The sequence below is a fragment of the Dipodomys ordii genome, unplaced genomic scaffold, assembly GCF_000151885.1.
Source record: "Dipodomys ordii isolate 6190 unplaced genomic scaffold, Dord_2.0 Scaffold189, whole genome shotgun sequence".
Taxonomy (NCBI): domain Eukaryota; kingdom Metazoa; phylum Chordata; class Mammalia; order Rodentia; family Heteromyidae; genus Dipodomys; species Dipodomys ordii.
In genome coordinates, this window is record NW_012267405.1 from 2,590,900 (window position 1) to 2,615,199 (window position 24,300).

At 41.1% G+C, this 24,300-nt stretch overlaps 1 protein-coding gene across 1 annotated transcript in view; it reads right to left on the reverse strand.

Moving 5' to 3' along the window:
- Window positions 1-2,522: 2,522 nt before the first annotated feature.
- Window positions 2,523-24,300, reverse strand: part of Piwil2 (piwi-like RNA-mediated gene silencing 2) — a 34,560-nt gene continuing 12,782 nt past the window's right edge. Inside the window, exons 10-21 of the mRNA XM_013034413.1 lie at window positions 22,903-22,987; window positions 21,860-21,949; window positions 19,273-19,413; window positions 17,391-17,504; window positions 15,472-15,660; window positions 12,057-12,158; window positions 10,756-10,872; window positions 9,984-10,072; window positions 8,658-8,763; window positions 5,355-5,608; window positions 4,480-4,587; window positions 2,523-2,839 (exon numbers count right to left, since the gene is read on the reverse strand). Coding sequence (XP_012889867.1) covers window positions 2,683-2,839; window positions 4,480-4,587; window positions 5,355-5,608; window positions 8,658-8,763; window positions 9,984-10,072; window positions 10,756-10,872; window positions 12,057-12,158; window positions 15,472-15,660; window positions 17,391-17,504; window positions 19,273-19,413; window positions 21,860-21,949; window positions 22,903-22,987 — 1,552 coding nt within the window. The 3' untranslated portion in view covers window positions 2,523-2,682. The remainder of the gene's footprint in view (window positions 2,840-4,479; window positions 4,588-5,354; window positions 5,609-8,657; window positions 8,764-9,983; window positions 10,073-10,755; window positions 10,873-12,056; window positions 12,159-15,471; window positions 15,661-17,390; window positions 17,505-19,272; window positions 19,414-21,859; window positions 21,950-22,902; window positions 22,988-24,300) is intronic.

Consider the following 24,300-nt stretch of genomic DNA (forward strand, 5'->3'; position numbering starts at 1 on the left):
CAGTGCTTCTTCTGGCCTTTTTTTCTATTTATGTGGTGCTGAGGAATTGAACCCAGGGCCTCATGCATGCGAGGCAACCACTCTACCGCTGAGCCACATTCCCAGCCCTTGTTTCTGTTTTCTATTTCATTAATTTCTGTGAGATTTTGTTGTTTTGTTGACAGGTATAATGGTAAAGCCAACGGGCAGAAAAAGGAAGCAGATACACCAGAAAGTATAGGTAAAAGACAGACATTTCATAAAGGGTGGAGAGCCACACTTGGACATTAACTGACTCTCCAGGCAAATGGAACCTATGGGAAGAGAAAACACACATAAAATGTATATATGCCTCATTAGTCTCTGAGGTAAGACTGCCAGAATGTTTTCTGGTTAAGCATTCCTGCCCTGCTCAGGGTGAAATTACCTAGCTAACACAAGTGCACCTGGCTTGCAGAATAATGGACAATCTGGTGGTACAGCTCTCTGAAGGAAAAGGAACTGTATACATTTGACATATAAATAACACTTTCCAACAAATTACACATTTATACAAATTTGTTTTTATTTCCCACCTTATGTTAACCCAACTATTTGACATTGAAACTGAAAACACATGAATAGAACACTAGGAGTAAAAAGTGGAGATATTAGGCATTATATTCAAGTATTTGTTCTGATTAAGAGAAAAAGACTATTAGGAAATCCAACTTCAAAAGAGAAATTCAAAATGCTTCAAAAGAAAAATGAGAAAATGGGGCTGTTCAGCCAGAGATCAGTGGTTCAATCTCTTTGGGCTCAGTGCTTTTAAATTCCAAGTCTGAGCCTTGCCTCAGTAAGGGGGCTCCAACTAAAACCAGGAGTGCACCCGAGGACCATCGATGCTCATCCCTTCCCAGCCTCTTGGTGTTACAATAGATAAAGCTTACTTGGTGCCCTTTTTCTTTTCTTTTCTTGCTGTACCAGGGATGAAACCCAAGGCCTTACATATGCTAGGCAAGCACTCTACCACTGAGCTGTATCTCCAGTCTAGTCTCTTCTCTGAGATAGCTTTAAAGGCTAACCTTTTTCTATACACTCTTGTTTTATTTTTCCATATTGTATTTCCAGCGCTGCAGATTGAACCTGGGCCTTGCACCTGGCTAGGGAAATGTTGTACCATTAAGCTAAATTCCTAGCACCAGTACTCTGTCATTTAAAATGAGCATTTCTGCTCTATCTCCTCTTTTTCCATCATATAAAAACATGAATAAACAAATAGAAATTTGAAAATGTTAAATAATTTTGCTTTGAAAGTCCAGTAAAACAGAGATGGCCTGAAAGAGCTGGATGGTTTTGAGACAGGACTGGGGAGAGCCACGCAGAAAACCATCGCTTCCTCACAACACTGAGATTCAAAGGTCTGGTGACTACAGTCTAGACTTTGCAAGAGTATATAGTTTTACCCAGATGGCTTCTGGATTCTGGAAAACTCCTAGTTAAGTGAGCCCACAGCTGCAAGAGCTTCATTTGCAAGAGAAATGTTCTATCTCACAGACAATACAAAAGCAAAGGCTATGCATCTCCAAGAAAGGGTCAATAAAAACTCAAAACTACCCGGAACTCTCCTAACTGCTCCATTCTTTTCTGTTGAAATTGTTACTTAAAAACTCAAACTTGGGGCTGGGAATATGACTTAGTAGTAGAGTGCTTGCCTAGCATGCATGAAGCCCAGAGTTTGATTCCTCACTACCACATAAAAACAGAAAAAGCCAGAAGCAGCGCTGTGGCTCAAGTGGTAGAGTGCTAGCCTTGAGCAAAAGAAGGTCAGAGACAATGCTCAGACCTTGAGTTCAAGCCCCAGGACCAGCATAAAAACAAAAACAAAAAGAAAAACCCCTGAAACTTGCTGCAGACCAGTCACAAAGAGCAAACTCTGCCTTACAAACCCACCTTTTCAATGTGTGTGTTGGAGGAGCAAGAAAGTAATATAGTACATAGTAACCAAAATGGTCAGAAAAAGCTCAGCTAAACATTCAGAAAGCCAAGGCATAGCTGCAAGCTACTTTTAAACTAAGTCATTACAGGTGTCATTAAGCTCCTCTCCAGGAAAGGTTAGACAGCAAGGGCCTGCCTGACCGTGCCACAAACTATTTTACTACATGCCTTCCACAGATGTCAGCAACAGCAAGATCTCTGAAAAACTCTGCCTTACAGACTAATTTTTAACTGTTTCAGTTGCTCAAATAAAGTAACTCTCTAAGACATTTGCAATGACTTCATTATCACCTATGGCACTAGAAATGGCAGTAATTCTGTTAAGCACAACTTCTAGGTGTAAGTGCTGTCTCTACTGGCCAAAAAAGCTCATATTGTCTTGGGAGCTCTTTACTGACATATGAGATATTTGGGGCCTTCCACATGATAAACATACATCTATCTACCTTGGGAAGTTCTTAATGGCCCATCCTGCATTCATACCACTCTAAGCAGTAGCAGTACTGCAGTACCATTGGCAGCAAGCCCGTTTATATCTGAGACTAAGAAACTTGCTTCTTGTTGATATCAGATGTTAACACACAAAAAAGAAATCTTATTCTACAAGGTTGGAGAAAGCAAAGACTGAATGCTGACATAAATGCCACTTTGGTATGTCGATTCTGTAAGAGATGCAGCTGAGTTAGAAGTCCAATTTCTCCTTGCCAGCCTATTCCTAGGCTACCATCACAAGAAGAACAGGTTCTCACACAGCTGGATAGCTGGTTCCTGATGTAAGATCTGTCCAGACAGGAAAGCTAGCTTGTGGGCATACTTGCAAGGAGCTGGAACTCTGATGGTACCAGGCCAATTCCAGTACATGTGGCATAGTTTGAAAGTCAACCTGTAAGGCAAGAATAAAGTATGATCCTTATCACCCTCCACCTCCATTTCAGGGTAGGATAATGCTTGGAGATGTGACACAATACATTCACTAGCAACTGGTGAACCCTGGAATACATGATGCCATTCTTTCTAAGTCAGAGGATGGGTAAAGCCTCTCATTTCTAATTATCTCATGTTTGTATATTAAAGTAAGAAAATCAAATCAACATGCAGAGAAAACTTTTTTTTTTTTGGCCAGTCCTGGGGCTTAAACTCAGGGCCTGGGTCCTGTCCCTGAGCTTCTTTTGCTCAAGCTAACACTTTACCACTTGAGTCACAGAACCACTCTTCTGTTTTTGTCGTACTGAGAAGTCAAACCCGGGGCTTCATACATACCAGGCAAGTACTCTACCACTAAGCACCCACATTCCCAGGGCAGAGAACACTTTTTTTGTCTGTAGGCAAAGTCAGCAGAAGGAGTACCTTATAGAGTATTTATATACTCTGAAGTTAAAGACAGTGGGTCCCAAACCTTAGTAACCTGGAAAAGTTTTTAATAACAATGCTAGGGGACCTGGAAGCATGTATCTGTATTCCCAGCTACTTGGTAGAGGCTGATGAGGAAGGACTGATTGAGCCCAGAACTTGGAGCAACCTGGGCAACACAGCGAGATCCTCCCTGTTTAAAAAACATAAAACAGCCAGGCATTAGTGCCACATGCCTGTTATTCTATCTACTCAGGAGGCTAAGATCTGAATATGGAGGTTTGAAGCCAGGGTCAGCAGGAAAGTCTTCAGACCCATCTCCAATTAACCAGCCAATGGTGGACTGGAGGCATGACTCAATTGGTAGAGTAGGCCAGCTGTGAGTGAAAAAGCCAAACCAATGAAGAATGTAATGCTCTGAGTTCAAGGCCTGGTACTGGCAAAATAACATGGGTTGGAGGCATGGCTCAGTTGGCAAAGTGTCAGTTAATGAGTAAAAGCATCAGGTCAAGCCCTGGTCTCAGAACTAAAAAGAAAAAAGAACAGAACAAAACAACAGCCACACACACACACACACACACACACACACACACACACACACACACACACACACTCTTAAGGTGTTCTGATTGGAAGTCTGGCATCAGTATTTTTACCAAGGCTCTTCAACACACACACACACACATACACACACACACCCTCTTAAGGTGTTCTGATTGGAAGTCTGGCATCAGTATTTTTACCAAGGCTCTTCAACTCATTTTAATGTAGAATTAGGATTATCAAACACTCCTTAAAAACATATACTATTCAAAGATCTGAGGCTGGGCTCTAGCAACTCATGCCTTGTAATCCTAGCTACTCAGGAAGCTGAGATCTGAGAATCGCTGTTTAAAGCCAGCCAGGCATGAAAAGTCTGTGAGATTCTTATCTCCAATTTACCACCAAAAATCTAGGAGTGGAGCTGTGGCTCAAGTGGAAGAGTGATAGACTGGAGCAAAAAGTCAGGGACAGCACCAGGTCCTGAGTTTAAGCCCCAGGATTGGCACCAAAACACAAAAACAAAAGATGCGAAAAAAGGTGAGGGGTAAAAATATTTATTAGCAGAGGCAGTAACCTCACCTTAGCCAGCTGGTCTGAATTACAGTGAGAGAGAGTTCCTGATAGACTCACCTCTGCATGTGATCAGGGCTCAGGTTTGCAGTGTTGAGAACACAGACATAATGTGTAGGAATGCCACAGCCTTGCCGCACGTGATGTGCAAGAAGGTAGAAATCCACCCTAGTCAGGAAAAGTACCAGTTAATGAACAGATAGTTGGATTTGGTCAGAGAGCACTGCAAAGGATCTTGGGCATCTTTCACCAAAGTCTCAGAGACATAAATGACTGGATCAAGAACACACAAGAACCAAACCAAGATTAGAACATAGGCCTCCTTGCTTATCACGTTAGAAATTCCTTAAGTAAGGGGTTTCTTAAGCATATGCTGTTTTAGGGAAGGAATGTATGTTCAATATTTTATACAGAGCTGGGCATGATGGCACATGCCTATAATTGCAGCAACTTGGAAGGCTGAGACAAGAGCACTGCAAAGTTACAAGCCAACTTGAACAACATGGCCAGATTGTCTCAATTTTTAAAAAAAGAAGGAAGGGAGGGAGGGAGGGAGGAATAAATTATACCTAAGAGGTAAAAGCTTTGCTATTTATATTTTAAGCAAGTTTGTATGTCCAGGCTGCTGGGTAGAGTTCTCTGTACTTCCACTGACTCAGGGTACTGCCTATCTCATGAAAAATTTCTCTGACCATAAACTTGGCTAAATTAAAAAAAAAAAAGCTTGTGTGTATGTGTACACACATGTGAACATGTATGCAATAATGTGTTGCTGGGATAGCACTCATGGTAGGCAAGTGATTCTGAGCTGCATCTCTAGCCTAGGCCTTATTTTTTACAGTACAAATCTCTAAGATTCCATTGTACACCTGTCCAGGCAATACTCAGCAATCTATTCTTTCCCACATGAGGAACTACCTTTTTTGCTAACTTACCACTCACAGCTTGTTATCGTGTGATCAACCACAGTCCCTGGGGATGGAGTCACAAAGTCCTTGGAGGTAGCAAGATACAGATTGGTGCTGATTTTCTTCTGAACTACAAACACCACCATCTTGGGCTGGTAATTCTCAAAAGATTCAAAACACTTCTGCAGCTGAGGAATCTCATAGTTGGCAACTGTCTTTAGCTGGCCATCCGACACTCCATCACGGTACATAACAATCTTTTCAGGTAGACAATGGTTCACCTGAAATATGGTTCACTTGGATGAAATGACTGATAGGGCACATTCAAATTGTGTAGCCTGGAGACCTGGTAGTAGATGCCTCTGACAGTTGGCCCTAGAGCTACGTACTTGATAGGCAGGGATTAAAAAGCTGCTAGTCATTTCTAGATTTTCTCAGGGTAGTAAAACAGGCCAGGTGTTATAAAGTATGAAAGGAACAGCAAGGTGTGAGTCACAGGCATAAAGCATATCATCAAAGTGAATAAGTTAAAGGGAACAACAAGAAAATTATGGGCTGAGTCAGTCCTCCTTATACTTGGATTTAATATTAATAACTGTCTAGGCAAAGAACATAAAATGTCTGAAAAATTCTAACAAATGAACACACATGCCACACATCTACCATCCTTGCATTTGACATACTTGTAATACCCAAAGCTGTTGACAAGTAGAAGGGTTTTTTACTAAATATTATTCTACAATCTGGTGGTAATGTGAAATATTTGTACTGTAGCTAATTAAATGCTGGCTCAAATCAGTTTAAAGAATAACTGTTTCCCTGTTTGGGGAAAGTAATTATGCTCAGGTTGTGTTCAAATACTCCAGAAAATAGTTCGGTTCCATTTTAACCTACATGTCCACTTGCAAGTACTTTGGATGGATAAAGGTGTGGCTCAGGTGGTAGAGCACCAGTTTAGCAAGCATTCAAACCCTAGTACTGCCCTCTCTTCTGGAAAAAAGTACTTCAGTTTAATTTTAGTTTTGATTGAAATGTGCTCATTCTAGGTTTTTGTTCACATTTCCCCTCAAGAGCTAAATTATGAATTTGATTTAAGAATTATTTACATATATTCACTATTCGTTACATGAAAATTTGATTTCAAAGAACTCTGGTTAAAAATAATCACCTAAAGCTGGGCGCTGGTGGCTCACACCTGTAATCCTAGCTACTCAGGAGGTTGAGATCTGAGGGTCATGGTTCAAAGCCAGCCCAGGCAGGAAAAGCTGTGAGACTCCTATCTCCAATAAACCACTCAGGGAACTAGAAGTGGTGCAGTGGCTCAAGTGGTAGAGTGCTTGCCTTGAGCTGAAGAGCTGAGGGACAGCGCCCAGGCCAAGAGTTCAAGCCCCATGACCAACCAAAAAAAAAAAATCACCTAGAATCTCTTGGAAGTTTAAGTCTGTGTTTCAAATATTGTATAATTGTTCCCTCTTTTTTGTTTTTTTTTGTCGGTCGTGGGGCTTGAACTCTGGGCTTGGTTGCTGTCCCTCAGCTCTTCAGCTCAAGGCGAGTGGTCCATTGCTTGAGCCACAGTGCTACTTCTAGTTTTCTAGTGATTTATTGGAGATAAGAGTCTCATGGACTTTCCTGCCTGGGCTGGCTTTGAACCACGATCCTCAGATCTCAGCCTCCTGAGTAGCTAGGATTACAAGTGTGAGCCACCAGCACCCGGCTTCCCTCTTTTTTATGCTAAAAAATGTCAAGTACTCCAACATTTACAACATATATTTTATCTTCACAGAAACTGGAATTACTGCCTAGTTTGGCGTACTGTTTTGTGGAGAGAGAAGGCTAGCATCTTCTTCCTCCACTTCCACAAAAGAACTTCAGTTACCTCCTGCCTCCAATAACAATCTTGTATAAAAAGTATGACTCTTAAGGTGTCAGATCACAACTCAGGGTTTCTTAACCTTGGCATGCCAGTATTTGTTAAACAAACACACACAGACTTATATAACTATAACTCTTCTGTATATTACCTTTATAATAAAAATTAAAACACATAAACACAAACAATAACTGTTTTTAAAAACAAACAGCCAGACACAGTGGCACACATCTGTAATTCTAACTACTCAATGGGCTGAGTTCTGAAGCCAGACCAGGCAAACAAATGTGATAAAATATTTTTCCAGTAAGCCAGTAAAAAGCCAGAAGTAGATGTATAGTTCAAGTGGTAGAGCACCAGCCTTGAGCAAAAAAAAAAAAAAAGCCAAGCAAGAGTATGAGGCTTTGAGCTGAAGCCCCAGTATTATAAGCATGGGAAAAGAAAAAGACACAAATGGTTTCAGACTCTAATTTCTACATAAAGGACTAGCCCTGGACTACAAGCACATCTCAGTGCTTCCTTTGATGTACTGTACTGACCAAGGCAAAAGCCAGTACTAGGCTGGGAATGTGGCTTGTGGCAGAGTGCTTGCCTAGCAGGCATGAAGCCCTGGGTTTGAGTCCTCAGTGCCACATAAGCAGAAGAAGCCAGAAGTGGTGCTGTGACTCAAGTACTAGAGTGCTAGGCTCGAGCACACAGAGGCTCAGGGATAGAAACCAGGCCCTGAGTTCAAGGCCTAGGACGGGCAAAAAAAAAACAAAACAAAACAGTACTGTGCTTGCTCACTGTTCCAGACCTAATTATCAACTTAATGACAGTAATTCTCCATGGTTAGCATTCTTTGGAGTTCTTTTACAGGGAAGTGATTTATAGGGATACCTTTGTCTTAGACCAAAATGAAGAGAGTCAGCACCTAATGATAGTCATAAAAAGCTGAGTAAATTCATAAGCTACTTTAATTGCTGAAATTTACCCTTAATTCTTTGATAAGAACATGAAGATTATATCTACAGCCATCAGGTTGACAATCAGGGAAATAATTACTACTTACCAAACTGAATTGAGGCATTAGGCTCTTTGGACTAATCTACACAAGCAGAAGCCTAAAAGGAGAACTGAGCTTGTTGGGCAATAACTCTTTCAAAAGAGACTAGCCTTTGATTTGAGATCCTTCCACTACACCAGAATACTGTTCAAGAGTTCAGATATAACTGGGCCCTTGTTGCATATACCTGGACTTCTAGCTATTCTGGAGGCTGAGAGATGAGGATTGTGGTGCAAAGCCAGCCCAGGAAGAAAATTAACCATCAAAAAGCTGGACGTAGAGGTGTAGCTTAAGTTGAAGCCCCTGGCCCAGGGGCTGAGTTGAAGCCCCAATAACCAGCATAAAACAAAACAAAAAGAGTTTCGGTAAATAGTCCTTAAAACCTTCCAAATGGTAAGATTTCTGTTCTCCTCACCTCATAGTACTTTCTCAAGGAGTCCATCAGGCACAGTTTCAGGCTATCCACAATCTCCTGATGAGGTATCTGGAACACTACTCTCGAATACCACTTAGTGAGGGTGCTAAGCAGGGTGGTGTGGAGAGAGAGAAAGGAAGATGAATAGACATTAGAAAGGCCAGGGTCTGCTGTTCACATACACAGTTTTCTCTCTTGATCAACCCAACAAACACTGCCTAGAATATTTATTTGTGTTGAATATAAGAACATACAGTGATCTGGGAAGACATACTTAAGTCATATACAAAATACAAAATAAATATAACTGTAGTTATTTCCTACAAAAATGTTTCCAATAGAAAATATTCAAAATACATAGTTTAAGTGCATAAAAGAAACTAAGAAATTGAGTAGTGGGCTCAGTAGTTGAGCACTTGCTTGTCTAGCATGTACTAAGCCCTGGGTTCTATCCCCAGCACTGAAAAAAAATAGAAATTGAGGAAAAATATGTATATCTCATTTGTGTAAATAAATCAGTATACATGTGTGTGCATCTGCCCCCCACACACACACATAAGAGTCATACACCACAACTGCATATTTGACAATGGTCCCTTAAAGTTTCTATCACCTCCTGATGTCATGACCATCACAGTTTGTGTAAGTACACATTACTAATATCCATACAATGATGTAATCACCTAAGCAACGTATGACTGTATATTCACCACACAACTGTGTAAATACATAAGAAAGAATTGGAAAGTACACACACATCAAACTTTTGATGGTGGTTAACAAGAGATGAACCATGAAGAACTTTTTCTAGATTTCTGCAGATATTTGGAAGAAGCATACCTTACATTTTTGTAATTAGAACAAACAAATATACTTTATTTCTAGGGAGAAAACAATCAACAATGTAGGGAGCAAACTAGCACCTGGGGCAAGTTTGATAAGTAGGCCATAAACAAGTATCACATTAAGAGATAAGGGAAGAGCTGGGCGCTGGTGGCTCACGCCTGTAATCCTAGCTACTCAGGAGGCTGAGATCTGAGGATCGCGGAGAGACCGTGAGACTCCTATCTCCAATAAACCACCAGAAAACCGGAAGTGGCGCTGTAGCTCAAGTGGTAGAGCGCTCGCCTTGAGCTGAAGAGCCGAGGGACAGCGCCCAGGCCCAGAGTTCAAGCCCCACAACCAACAACAACAACAAAAAAAATAGATAAGAGAAGGAAGGAGGTTAGTATTCTTTATATTGAACTACCAAGTACTTAAAACATTTCTTCCATAGTTATAATAAATAGACAATCAAATGTAGTAGAGAATATGGCTAGCACTTACAGATTGATGCTTGCAACAAAACCAACCACAGATCGCATGCCTCTACTGGGATCATGGTAAACATCCATTCCAATCACCATCAATTTTTTCTATAGTAAGAATCAAAAGCAAAAGGCAAATTCAGATCAAGGAAATCTATTACTCCATATTTAACTATTATTTGAACCCCAAAGCAATTATCCTCCCATCCCCACATTTTACACATGGGAAAAAAGAGAAATAGTGCAATCAACTTGACTCTACCTAAACATGATGCCCAAAGTCAGATCCAGACCAAGGATCAACAAACACTTTTCATGAAAGGACTAATGACCTAATGGGCTCTGTGACCTCTTTAGTCTTTCAGGAAGCATTCAATGCTACCTTTATAACAAAACAGTCACAGCTATTACATAAACCAGGATACTATGTTCCAGTGAAACTGTATTTAAAGACAATGAAAAGTGAATTTTATTTAATTTTTCATGTATCATTAAATATAGGTCTTATTTTTATTCTCTTTCACCATTTTATTAGGGCTGGGTTTGGTGGCACAGGCTTATAATCTTAGCTACTCAAGAAGCAGAGGTAGGAGGAGTGAGGTCTTCGACAGGCCTTGGGCAAAGGTATGAGACCCCATGTGAAAAATCAAGTAAAAAGGGCTGGGAGCAAAGCTCAAGTGGTAAAGTACTTCAGCACAAACAAATAAAAAGATCATTCTCAGCATAGACAGCAAGAAAGGATAACTAGACAGCTGAACTGAATGATGAAGACACATCTCAGCATCACTCACCAGAGGAATATCTACTCCCCAGAGCTCACCACCCAATTTGCAGTTCATCTGAAGTAAAATTTTCTGAGCCACACTCCGAAGCCTGGTGGGCTGACCAATGGTTCGGACATTGATGACCTACAATGAAGGACCAAAAGACATAAGAAAAGGCAAAAAGCATCAGTCTCTCAGAAAAGGTGAACAATTTAAAATAAGTTGTCTTTCATTTCAGCACCATGTCCACATGCATATATAAACCTTCCTGATGCTCAACACTTTCATATAATACAAGAGTATTTGCATGTAACCTGTGCACATCCTCACATATACTCTAAATCATCTCTAGGTTATTCATTACACCTAATACAATGTAACTGCCGTGCAAATAGCTGTTATACAGCATTGTTTAGAGAATAAACACAAAGAAATAAGTTTGTTATGTGTCTGGTACAGATGTAATTCTTCTTTTTTGCTTGTGGGGCTTGAACTCAGGGGCCTGAGTGCTTTTCTGCTCAAGGCTAGCACGTTGAGCCATAATGCCACTTTTAGCTTTCTGGTGGTTAATTGGAAATCAGTCTCACAGACCCTCCTGATCAGGCTAACTTTGAACTGTGATCCTCAGATCTCAGGCTCCTGAGTAGCTAGAATTACAGGCATGAGTCACCAGTGCCCGACCAGATGTAATTTTTCTGTTTTTCTGGTTTTTTTGTGTTTTTTTTTCCCCATTCCTAGGGCTTGAACTCAGGACCTAGGCTCTGTCCCTGAGCCTCTCTATGCTCAAGGCTAGTATTCCACCATTTCAGCCACACCACCACTTCTGGCCTTTTCTGTTTATGTGATACTGAGGAATGAAACTCAGGGCTTCCTAGCCCCTTTATGAGTATTTTTGATCTATGGTTGGTGAATCCATCATGTGCATCCCATAAATATCAGGGATACTCAAGTTAGTGAATAAAATAGTTGGCATTAGTAATTAAATTCTAGGGTCTCTAGCCATTCATGCCTGCAAAGACATACTACCAATAAACAACCCTAACAAATGAAAATTTACAAAAGTATCTCCTGCAGAGTGGGTTTTCTTTAAAACCTTCTAGGAAAAGCAGCCAACACTCTCAGACAGTGTATCTCTCCCTCAATCAAGCAGAAGGGATCACTGGGGAGAAGGATATACTTGGGGAAGGAGAGCTTCCTACTGCCTGCCAGATTACCCTTACAGGCCCTACAGCACAAGATGCCTGGCTTCTAAAAGCTATTTTTGTCTTTTTGAACACATATCCCCTCTTCCCAAGAGTCAGGGGGGCTGCAATGTTGTCTTCTCTTACCTGTGAAGGCACTGGGGACTGCACACAGCACAACTTCTTGATGGCCCCATAAAGATCATCTCGTGTGCCCATGATAATGCACACAACCATCTGAAGCTTTCCCTGGGGGAGAGAAAGTGTACACAGTCAGGATTCAAACTGTCTGGGACTTTTATGGTAATAAAGGAACTGAAAGAAAGAGGGTGGACATTCCACCCAGAAAAAGGCTGTTGAATCTGACTCAGTATTTGGCTCAGAATGCTCTGTAATAGGTAATATGTTGTGATTAGCTACCTAGTGCTAACCCTCACTACCAAATATGTATTTTCTGGGTGATCTTAGGTCCTGGGAAAGGACCAGGCTTGAAAGTATGCAAGGGTTTTGATTTACAGCAGTCAATTCCTGTAATATGTGTACCACTCTCTTAGTGAACTAAACAACTACTTTTATGCTAAGGATTCCATTCCTTTAGAGACAAATGCAGAAGAATGAAGCTACTGACAAGTCCACAGTAGTCCTTCCTTACTTTCTGGTTAGGAAGAGAAAATGATACCAAAAGCAATACTGTATCCCTCTCTGTACCTCTATCTCTCAAGTCAGTAGCACTCAAGTGAAGTTAGTTTGTCCATTCTTATGCCAAGCACTGCCAAACAGAGTAATCTGTAGTAAATCAAGACTGGTGTTAAGACTTCTCAGAGGACGACAATCTAGCAATTACATCAAAGTCTAGCAATTACTCAGTTATGTAGAACCTGCTAAACACAATGAGCCAATAGGCTGAACACAGCAAATCTCTCTCTCTCTCCATCCCCCCCCCTCTCTCTATTTATCTACCTAATCTATCATATCTCTATATATACTTATCTACCTTTTTACGTTTATTTATTATTTTGGGTTTGGAAGCTATCCCTGAGCTCCTTCGGCTTGAGCTCTATCTCTTTGAGCCACAGCTCCACTTCTGATTTTCTGGTATGTACCTGGAGATGAGTCTCAAGACTTCGCAGCTCTGGCTTGCTTCAAACTGTGATCCTCAGATCTAAACCTCCTGAGTATTATAGGTGTGAGCCACCAGGGCCCCACTATCTACCTATATTATCTATCTATCCATCTTTCCAATTAATTATCTGTCTTAGTGGTATTGGGGATTGAATTAATAACCTTATACCTGGTAGGTGAATACTCTACCATGTTCCAGTCCTGTTTGCTTTAAACTTAACATTTAAACACAGTAAGGTTCACATATATGCAAATCCTGAATTTCGGTTTCCATTAAAAAGGGAACAAATTAAAAATCAATTTGGTAGTGGTACTCACTAGACACTATGTTAGAAATGAACTATATAATTTGTGGGGTGGGAGCAGTAGGAAAAACTGGGAGAGAGGGAAGCTGTAACACTGTCCAAAAAGAAACTAACTCAATTTCCTGACTTACCTCTGTATACCATCTTTATAATAACAACTTTAAAAAAGAAAAAATTATTAATTTGGCAATAGAGGGTTTTAATTTCTCGTCACACAGATTACCCTGTTCAATTCACTGCAGGCCTTTCTTGGTCCACCTTATTCATGTTTCTTTTTTTTTTTTTTTTTGTCGGTCATGGGGCTTGAACTCTGGGCCTGGGCACTGTCCCTCAGCTCTTCAGCTCAAGGCAAGCGCTTTACCACTTGAGCCACAGAGCCATTTCCAGTTTTCTGGTGCTTTATTGGAGATAAGAGTCTCATGGACTTTCCCGCCCAGGCTGGCTTTGAATTATGATCCTCAGATCTCAGCCTCCTGAATAATAGGATTACAGATATGAGCCACCCGTGCTGGCCCCACCAACAACAAAAAAATAAATAAATAAAAAGGAAGGGTGATAAACAGTATTAATGAATCTCATATGAAAAGTGTACTCTCATACTCAGAATGAAAGAAGCTCCAAAACGGGATTTACTAAACTGAAGTATTGAGCTATTCCTTTTCAAAGGAAAGACTTACCATTGGCCAGGCTGCAGAGAACATGGAAGGCATAGGAAGTCAGGAGGAAATCCTGATGAAAACATGCAAGCAACAGGAAGTAACATGCTATGGACAACATGCTTCTAGCCTCAGCTATTCAAAGAAGTTGAGGTAGCAGAAAAATTACTGAGTCTGAGAGTTTGAGGCCAGCCTGAGATAAAAGTTCTAGGTCAGCCTAGAGTGACCCTATTTAGAGAAAGAAAAAACTTGAACAACACACCAAAAGAAGTGTGTCAAAGGGGCTGGGAAGGTGGCTCAGTGGTAGAGTGCTTGCCTTGCATGCTCGAGGCCCTGGGTTCGATTCCTCAGCACCACATAAGCAAAAAGAAAAAAGCCGGTAGTGGCGCTGTGGCTCAAGTGGTACAGAGCTAGCCTTGAGCTGAAGAGGTGAGGGACAGCGCCCAGGCCCAGAGTTCAGGCCCCACGATGGGTCCCAAAAAAAAAAAAAAAAAAAAAAGAAGTGTGTCAAAAGAGGAAAGCTATCAGGCACAGATAATCTAATTCCAGGATAGATCTTATCAGAATAAGCTAATTACTTCTGTAGACCTTGCTTGTGCCTTTGTTCTCTCCCCAGTCTTCCTCTACTTTATTTACATACAGATAAGAGTGAGAAGCCTCAACTTGGAGTTGGGAGTGCCCAGGCTCCAGCATTCCTGATCAGCTGTCAGGACTCAGGTAATGGGCCACCAGCCAAGTTGTTCACTAGAACAATTTACATCTTGAGCCAAACCAGAGAAGTGGCAGCTCAGTACAGAATAGTGCAAGAGGGTACCTGGTCCAAGCTGCTTTCTCAGTACAACATGTTTTCCAGATAACCAGCTAAAGTTAAGTTAGCTATACATGAAAAAGGTTAGAGAGTAAAGAGAGGTAGGGAGTGAAAGAGAGGGAGGAGATGAAGAAGGAGAAGTAGAGAGAGAGGGAGGAAGAAGAGAGAGGGAGACCCTGAGTTCAATCTGAGAGAGAGAGAGAGAAAGAAAGAGAGAGAGAAGGGGGGGAGAATACAGCCTACCACAGACAAAAATAACCAAAGGGGCCAGACATGGGTGGCTCATACCTGTAGTCATAGCTATTCAGGAAGCTGAGATCTGAGGATCACAGTTCAAAGTCAGCCAAGGCAGGAAAGTCTGTGATTCTCTTATTTCCAATTAGCTACTAAAAAGCCAGAAATAGAGCTGTGGCTCAAAGTGGTAGAGTACCAGATTGAGCATGAAAGCTAAGGGATAGTGCCCAGGTTCTGAGTTCAAGCCCTAAGATTGGGATAAACAAAACAAAAACCCAGAAACAAAAGGCATAGAGAATATACTTTCTAAGCTCAGTGTTTTATGTGCAAATGAGTAAGATATTATTACTAGAATAGCAACCAAGATAATTTAAAATTAAGTATCCAAGTACTCTGAAAGAGAGATCCTATAAGTTACAGTTAAGTTAGCTTATTACCTCTACTCCCAATGTGGACTGGATGGTTCTGATGTAGGTCTCTATCCGGTCATCCTTCAGTTCAACACAGGTTGGTGGATTTATGCGCATGCCGATGGGGCCAGCCACCTTCTCTAACATGTTAACCAGTTCTCGGGCATGATCAATTGCTCTCTTTGGGTAAAAAAGAGCCCAGAAATGCATGGGCACCTAGGAACAACAACATCCTACTTGTAAAGTTTCCTACAACTTAAAAGATTTTAGAGGATATTTTATTACAGAAAATAAATGCCTCTTCACTCTCACTCCTTTGAGTCCTGTTTTATCTAATGCTTATCATTCACATAGATTCATCAGTAAATTGTGGCATAGTGTCTTCACAAAATACCATACAGCAATGAGAATTATACTCAATAATATAGATGAAATGCATGAACACAAGGAAACCAGACATACTCTATGATTCTACATTTATGTAAAGTACAAAAACAATCAAAATATGTCCTTACTAAGTCTGGACAGTAGTTTACAATGTGTGTGTGTTTGTGTGTGTGTGTGTAGGTAATAACTAGAGAAGAATGTAGGACAGCTTTGGGGACATTTCTGTTTTTATATCTTTGGTATTGATTATAGATTTAACTTGTGAAAAAAAAATTTTTTTTTTGGTTGGTTGTGAGGCCTGAACTCTGGGCCTGGTCACTGTCCCTCAGCTCTTCAGCTCAAGGCTAGCACTCTATCACTTGAGCCACAGCACAACTTACGGCTTTTTCTACTTTTGTGGTGCTGAGGAATCGAACCCAGGGCCTCATGCATGCAAGGCAAGCACTCAACCACTGAGCCACCTTCCCAGCCCCACTTGTAAAAATTCTTAAGTGTGCTTTTCTTTTCTATTTTTTATTTTTCTTTAAATATATTTCAATATACCTTTAAAGATGAACTTGTGTATTTTATAGATGACCACAAAGATGAAGATGCTCAAAACATATAAACATATACTATATTGTCCTTTTGTGAAAATAGTTATTGCACTATTTGCCTTGTGAGGCACAGGCAGTAGACTTCTTTCATGAATAAATACATCTTTCAGTGACCCTCAGAGGCAAATAAGGAAAGGAAAGAGACAAGAATGAGAAACATGGCAACATATGTCCTTCTATCCAGTCGGTGGGCAGGCAGAGGGCTCCCAGCTCTCAGCTACCTCATTACTGTGTAAGAAAGACCTTGATTAGGAAGCAATTCAAGACTTTCGGATCGGTTCCCGGGGGAGATGGCCACGCTGCAGGAGGAAGACGTGAAAGTGGGTGGCGAGCTGAAACTGAGCAAGAATGAGCTAAAGAGACGCCTGAAAGCTGAGAAAAAAGTGGCAGAGGAAGCAATTCAAAGTGGATTTCAGTTAACTTCCTCTTAAAAAGAGGATACCACATCATGTTCTGTTTCTAATTCCCACACTTAGGAGGAACACCGATTCTTTTTTTTTTTGTTGGTCGTGTGGCTTGAACTCTGGGCCTGGGCGCTGTCCCTCAGCTCTCAGCTCAAGGCTAGCGCTCTACTACTTGAGCCGTAAAGCCACTTCCGGTTTTCTGGTGCTTTATTGGAGATAAGAATCTCATGGACTTTCCTACCCAGGCTGGCTTTGAACCATGATCCTCAGATCTCAGCCTCCTGAGTAGCTAGGATTACAGGCATGAGCCACCAGTGCCCAGCTTTGTGGTGTGTGTGTGTGTGTGTCTCTCAGGGACTTGAGCTCTGGGCCTACGCGCTGTCCCAGATCTTTAGCTCAAGGCTAATGCTCTACTACTTGAGCCACGGAGCCATTTCCGGCTTTTTTTGTGGTGCTAAGGAATCAAACCCAGGGCCTCATGCATGGAAGGCAAGCACTCTACCACTGACCACTTTCCCAGCCACTGGTTCTTTCTTGTAACACTTCAAAAATCACTCACAGTCAAGATGGAAACATCTCTGGTTACTTCCTTACTCCAGTTTAGGTCCTGAGATGTGATAAATGAAGTATTTCTTAAGTTAATTCTTTCCATTGGTAGAACACGTCCATCAATCTATACAAAAAAATAAAATAAAGTATGTATGACATGAGCAATCTATATATCATTGGTACGGTTGTCTCTGATGCTCATCACATAAACTTGTCCTTGCTACAACGTTTAAGAATAGCAGAAAAACAATGAAAGTCCATGTCAATAAAGGCCTGCCTACACAAATAAAATGCTTATAGGTATGTATCTTCCTTTTACTATTGAGTTTCCGGAAAGGCCCTTCACAACATGTGTGTCTGCTTCTCTTTGATTGGCAATACTGAGGTTTAAACTCAGGACTTTGTGCTGTCTAGGTAGTAACTACTCCAGATAGAAAACATCGTCTTTTTAGGACAGTGGAAAACAGAGTAAGTTTATTTAAAAGTTCAATTAAAGCCATAAAATAAAATAGTGGAAACTCTCTATCAGGAGAGGTGTCTCAAAGAGGAGTCCCAAGAATACAATCTTTGAAAAGTATTTTAGAGGAAACACTGAAAAGAGAAAATTTAAAGCAAAATTTCTTGCTGGGCACCAGTGCCTCACACCTGTAATCCTAGTTACTTAGGAGGCTAAAATTTGAGGATGCCAGCCCAGGCAGCAAAGTCCCCAAGACTCTTTATCTCCAATTAAACACCAGAAAACTGGAAGTGGCACTATGGCTCAAAGTGGTAGAGCGCTAGCCTTGAGTTTAAAAGCTCAGGAACAGTACCCAGGACCTGAGTTCAAATCCCACAACCAACAAAAAAAAAAAAAGAAAATTTCTTGCGTTTTTGTTTTCTTTTTGAGACAGTGTCAAGATGTAGCCCAGCATTGTCTTAAATTCATGATTCTTCTGCCTCAGCTTCCCAAGTGCTGGAATTATAGGCATCACTATGCTCAGCTAAGGCAAAATGTCTCAATAAAGTTAAAAATAGGCTACATTCCAGCCCTATCCTTTTTTTTCTTTCAGTCTTCCTTCCTGGAAATAGAACCCAGGCCCTTACACAAGCTAGGCAAGTGTTCTACCTATCACTGAGCCATATCACCAGACCCTACTTAATTCTTTCAACCCATTATTATCCTCATTACAGATAAGGAAACTAAGACAAGCTAAAAGCAGCTTGCTCAAAGTTATCAAAATGACTTGGTAATAAAGTTGGAATTCAAAGCCAAAATAGTTAATACCAAAACCTGAGGACTTTGCACCACCCATGCAGCCTCTGCACTGTGGATCAAATCTGCACAAACATAACACTGTATGTCATAAAACAATGAGACCACACAAGTTGGAGACTCTCTTATACCTATATCGAGAATAGAAATAGTATACTTAAGAAAACTCAAGTTAATTATTGACAAAGAAAAAAAATTCTGTTCAGGCAGAAAAATCTATAGACCTTCATGTCCAAAATAACCAGACAAAATAGGGCTGGAGGTGTCCCTCAAGTGGTAGAGTGCCATCCAAACAAGCATGATGTCCTGACTCAAAGCCCAGTAGCACCAAAAAATAATAATTTGGGTTAAAAAACTAAAATAAGTTGTAACTCAATATTATTCTTGCTATTTGTTTGGACAGAAATGAAAATCCTCTGATCCATGGGAAATACAACAGGGAGAAAATTTTGGCATTGGCACTCACAAATTAAGTCAAGGAAATTCAAGTACCATAACTAAGATGATAAAATAGTTTAAGACTAAGCAAAACCTAAAAAACTAAAGACAGGTCAAGAGGCTATCACCATGTCTCTCTCACAAAGCTCTCTAACCCTTGGCTCAGTTAGCGTCATTTGCTGCATCATCACATCTGGTTTACCTTGTGTACATCCTTCTCCAGACAGAGTCCCCAACGTATCAGCTCATTGTTGGCTGCCTCATTCTCTGAAATTCTCTGCAGCAAGCATTCCAATGCATTATGGTGCTGTTTGGGGCTCAGGTTGATCTGCTGAGTCAAATCCTGAATTGAATTAAATAAAAATAAGAAGTATTATTTCTTTTCATAAGAAATTAAATAAAGCCCAATATGCCTGAAATGTTTTCTTTTTTTTTTTTTTTTGGGTCCGGTCGTGGGGCCTGAACTCTGGGCCTGGGCGCTGTCCCTCAGCTCTTCAGCTCAAGGCTAGCGCTCTACCACTTGAGCCACAGCACCACTTCCGGCTTTTTTTTTTCTTTTTGCTTATGTGGTGCTGAGGAATCGAACCCAGGGCCTCAGGCATGCAAGGCAAGCGCTCTACCACTGAGCCACCTTCCCAGCCCCCTGAAATGTTTCTAAAAGAAACCTGCTTTTCACTGAAATAATTACAAAATTTCAAATATCTCTAATGACTTTTATAAATCTTTCACAGAAATGTGAATGAGATATAAAGGGTTCTTCATTGTTTTTGTTTTATTTTTGCTGGAACTGGGCTCAAATTTAAAGCCTTGTGCTCTTGCTTGGCCTTTCTACTCAAGGCTGTGTGATCTACCACTTGAGCTACAGCTTTTTGCTGGCTAACTGGAGATAAGAGCCTCCTGGATTTGTCTGCCAAGGCTGACTTCAAACCTGATCCTCATATCTCATTCTCTAGAGCAGGGAGGATTAGGAATGAGTTACCAGTGTCAAGCTAAAAATTTAATAATGGAAAAGATTTAAAAATGTTGCCTCTTTCACTCTTGTGATGTCTTTATCTCTTTCTAAAAACATCATCTGAATTTAAATATTCCTAAGAGATTCTATGAAAGAGAAGCAAAAATTTTAGATACATATATCTAAAATTTGGGAGAGGCAGGAAAAAAAGCTGTATGCCAGCATCCAGCCAAACACAACAGAATAGCAAACGACAATTAGTCTTGCAGTCTGTCATTCTACACTACCAATTTGATGACAGCACAAAGCATTTTCTGCCTAGTAGCTGTCATAGTGTCAATGAATAACAGGTACTTTCTAAATAATTATTCGGTGCTATCTAATAGGTGGGTATGAAGATTTGTGTGAAGGTAAGTGAGTTCTTTTTTTCTATTTGCTATTTAGAACATCCCTGGAGCTATGTAGATAATTCTGTGATCATAAAGTCATTAGGCAACCCAGGGTTATAAGGAAGAGGCCTTGACCTACATAGGCAAAGCAGAAATACCAGAAGTCAAGCATGAAAGAAAGAAATCTCTCCTAGGATCATCAGCTTTATGTTAGGCTTTTTATGATGTTATTAAAAATTCTACGTGGCATTGGGGTGGGTGGCGGACAGGAGGTCAAACATGAACAGACCTTAAGTGGTAGCAGTGGTAAAAATTAACATTTTGTCCAGGGGATTGCTGTGGCCATCTCTGACTCTCAGCTAGTCTTTTTTTTTTTTTTTTTGGGTCCGGTCGTGGGGCCTGAACTCTGGGCTCTTCTGCTCAAGGCTAGCGCTCTACCACTTGAGCCACAGCGCCACTTCCGGCTATTTTCTTTTTGCTTATGTGGTGCTGAGGAATCGAACCCAGGGCCTCGAGCATGCAAGGCAAGTGCTCTACCACTGAGCCACCTTCCCAGCCCTCTCAGCTAGTCTTGTACAATAAATGTCTACCCTTATCATTTGTTTTTTTCTTTTAATTTTTTTTTTGTTTGGGGTGGAGGTACTAGAGTTTGAACTCAAGAGATATGTACTAACTGAACAGGCATTTTACCACTTGAGCCATGTCTCCAGTCCTTTGTGTGCTGATTATTTTTGAGATGAGGGTCTCAATTTTTCTCTGAATCAGCATGGACTGAAATCCACGTATTTTACAATTCCTCCCATAGCTGGAAGGCATGTACCACCACACCTGCTTTTTCTGATGAGACGGGTTCTTGCTTTTTGCTATTGCAGGGTTGAACTGTGCTCAATCCTGCTATTTATGCTTTCTCCCATAAACTTGGATGACAGGTATGCATCACAGTGCACAGCTTTTTTTCTGTTGGGGGGGGAGGTCTCACAGCTTTCTTCCCAGGCTAGCCTTAAACCAAAATACTCCTGATTTCTACTTCTCAGTAACTAGTAGGCATAAGTCACCTACATTTAGTGTTATGTGGTAAGTTAAGGCTTCACTATCTCCTCTACACCTTCAAAGCCTTTATTTGGTATTCTTCAGAAACTTTACTTTGGTCATGTGACCAATTATTAACCACTGTCAATCTGACTAATGAGGAAAGGGTTCTTTAAGCTCTATAATCCAATGCCCTCTACTCTTCTAACACACTGTGACACACTCTTTACACTGTGTGGGGGAAGGGATAAGATCATGTTTCACAGAGAGAAAACCTAGAGCCTGGAAGAAAAGATGTGCCCAGATGGCAATGCAGGCTACAGTCACAGCAGAAAACTGGCCCTGGTCTCCCTCAAAGTATTATGAAAAGATCACTGCTCAAAGCAGGCATATTCTGCTAAGAACAGCATGATTCCAACCTTCATGGCTCTGAAGTCCTTCTTCATCTTCTCTGGGATCCCAGTCATGAAAGAAAGCTCAGGCAGCAGCAAGATTTCACCTTTCAGGAGCTTTGACAAGAGAACAGAGAGGCAAAGTAAGGCAGTGAAGAGGATGGCTTCCTTTTGCCCACATAAAACAGCATAGTCCTAAGTGGCCATGGTGATATTCTTCACCACTAAGGAACACAAACATAAAAGCCCTAGGGGCGGGGACAGGGAAACACAAGTATTTTATTTTGTGCTAGTACTGGGGCTTGAACTCAGGGCCTGTGTGCTGTCCCTGAGGCTTTGTGCTCAAGGCTGATGCTCTACCATTTGAGCCACAGCTCTACTTCCAGCTTTTTGGAAGTTAACTGGAGATAAGAACGTTATAGACTTTCCTGCCCAGACTGGCTTTGAACTGTGATCCTCAGATCTCAGCTTTCTGAGTAGCTAGGATTATAGGCATGAGCCACCTGTGCTCAGCTACACAACAAGCATTTTAATTTCCCACTCAGTCGCCTTACAAATACCTATTATATTAAAATAAAGGGAAAATAGTCAAACTGCCCAAAGGAAAGGGAAAAGTAGAAAACAAACACCAATTCTGTCTCTTTGTAGATTCCTGACAATGGTAAGACAATACATCCTGTCAAGTTGAATGCTCTCTTCTCATCTTACCTTGCTGATCCTCAATCTTCACATTTAAGACAGGAGTCAGGTGACAGGGTACTTCCCCAGGCCCTTCCCTGTTAACATAATGTCTTCTTCCCTAATGGATCCAGAGTTTTAATTTTCATGCACAGGAACTTCTTATTCCTTTTACCTAAATTGCTCATGTGGATATTTAGCTTTTCCTTGTGGAGACTTCAAAAGCAAGTCCTAGCAGTTTCTGTGTCTAGATGAGAGACCAAATACTGCCAGGGTTTCTGGCCACAGTGTAATCATGGTACCAAGGCTCTGGTGGAGCATAAGGAAGACTGCAAGTGGCCATCAGGACAAAGAGCTTCTGCTTAAAGTATGAACCAGACACTGCTACTCACTGTGCCATGGTTGCTCTGTCTCTCACTGGGCCTGTGGATCAGAAGTGGCTGGTCCTCTTCCTTAACTGTGATACCATAGTTTTTGCTAGAACAGGGCAGAGGCAAGAAACATATCAACAACAGCACCACTATAGCAGTACACACTATTCCCCCCCCCCTCTTTTGGTGCCAGTTCTGGGGCTTAAAACTCAGGGACTGGGCCAGCCACCAGTGGCTCATGCCTATAATCCTAGCTGGAGGCTGAGGTCTGAGAATCATGGTTCAAAGCCAGCCTGGGCAGGAAAGTCCATGAGACTCTTATCTCCAATAAACCATTAAGAAACTGGAAGTGGCATTGTGGCTGAAGTGGTAGAGCACTCACCTTGAGCTGAAGAGTGCAGGGACAGCGCCCAAGCCCAGAGTTCAAATTCCACAACCAACAAAAAAAAAAGAACAAAAAAAACAACAACACAATTCAGGGTCTGGATTCTGTTCCAGAGCTTTTTGTTCACGGCTAGGGCTCTACCACTTAAGCCACAGCTCTACTTCCTGCTTTTTGTTAACTGGAAATAAGAGTTTCATGGACTTTCCGGCCTAGGCTGGCTTTGAATGGGCTTACAACTAGCTAACACTCTTGTCAAGGATCCATTAGAAACAATGTAACATGGTTACAACTGTAAAAGCAAAACTTCAATTAAATAAAGGAGTACTAAGGCTAAAGTCCAAGAAAGAATTATATTAAAACTATCAGGCTGAACAGGCATTGGTGGCTCATGCCTAACTACCCAGGCAAGAAAGTTTGTAAGACTCTTACCTCCAATTAACTACCAAAAGACTGGAAGTGGGTTGTGGCTCAAGTGGCAGAGCACTAACCTTGAGCAAACTGCTGAGGCACAGTACCCAGACCCCAATTTCAAGATCCAGGACCAGCACCAACAAAATAAAACAAAAACTACCAGGCTAAGAGATACAGGCAATCAAAAGGCGAAATGATAATCAAGTACTGACTAAGGTTTAGTCTCTGGTCTCAAAGCCCTGAGACTAATTTGTGTAGTAAACTTCCAAAGTACCAAAAGTATTAAAACTGTAAGAGTAACACATTAGGTCAAACCCTACAAATATAGGTGTATTACTAATCTTTTTTTTTTGTCAGTCCTGGGCTTGAACTCAGGGCCTGGGCACTGTCCCTGAGCTTCTTTTGCTTAAGGATAGCCCTCTACCACTTGAGCCACAGCACCACTTCTGGTTTTTTCTATTTATGTGGTACTAAGGAATCGGATCTAGGGCTCCATGCATGCTAAGCACTAAGCCACATTCCCAGCCCCTAATTATTTTTTTAAAACATATTTCACTCAATATCCTTTTGAGAATGGGAGGTTACATCCCAGATCTATTCTCAGCATGAACCAGTGTCTATTT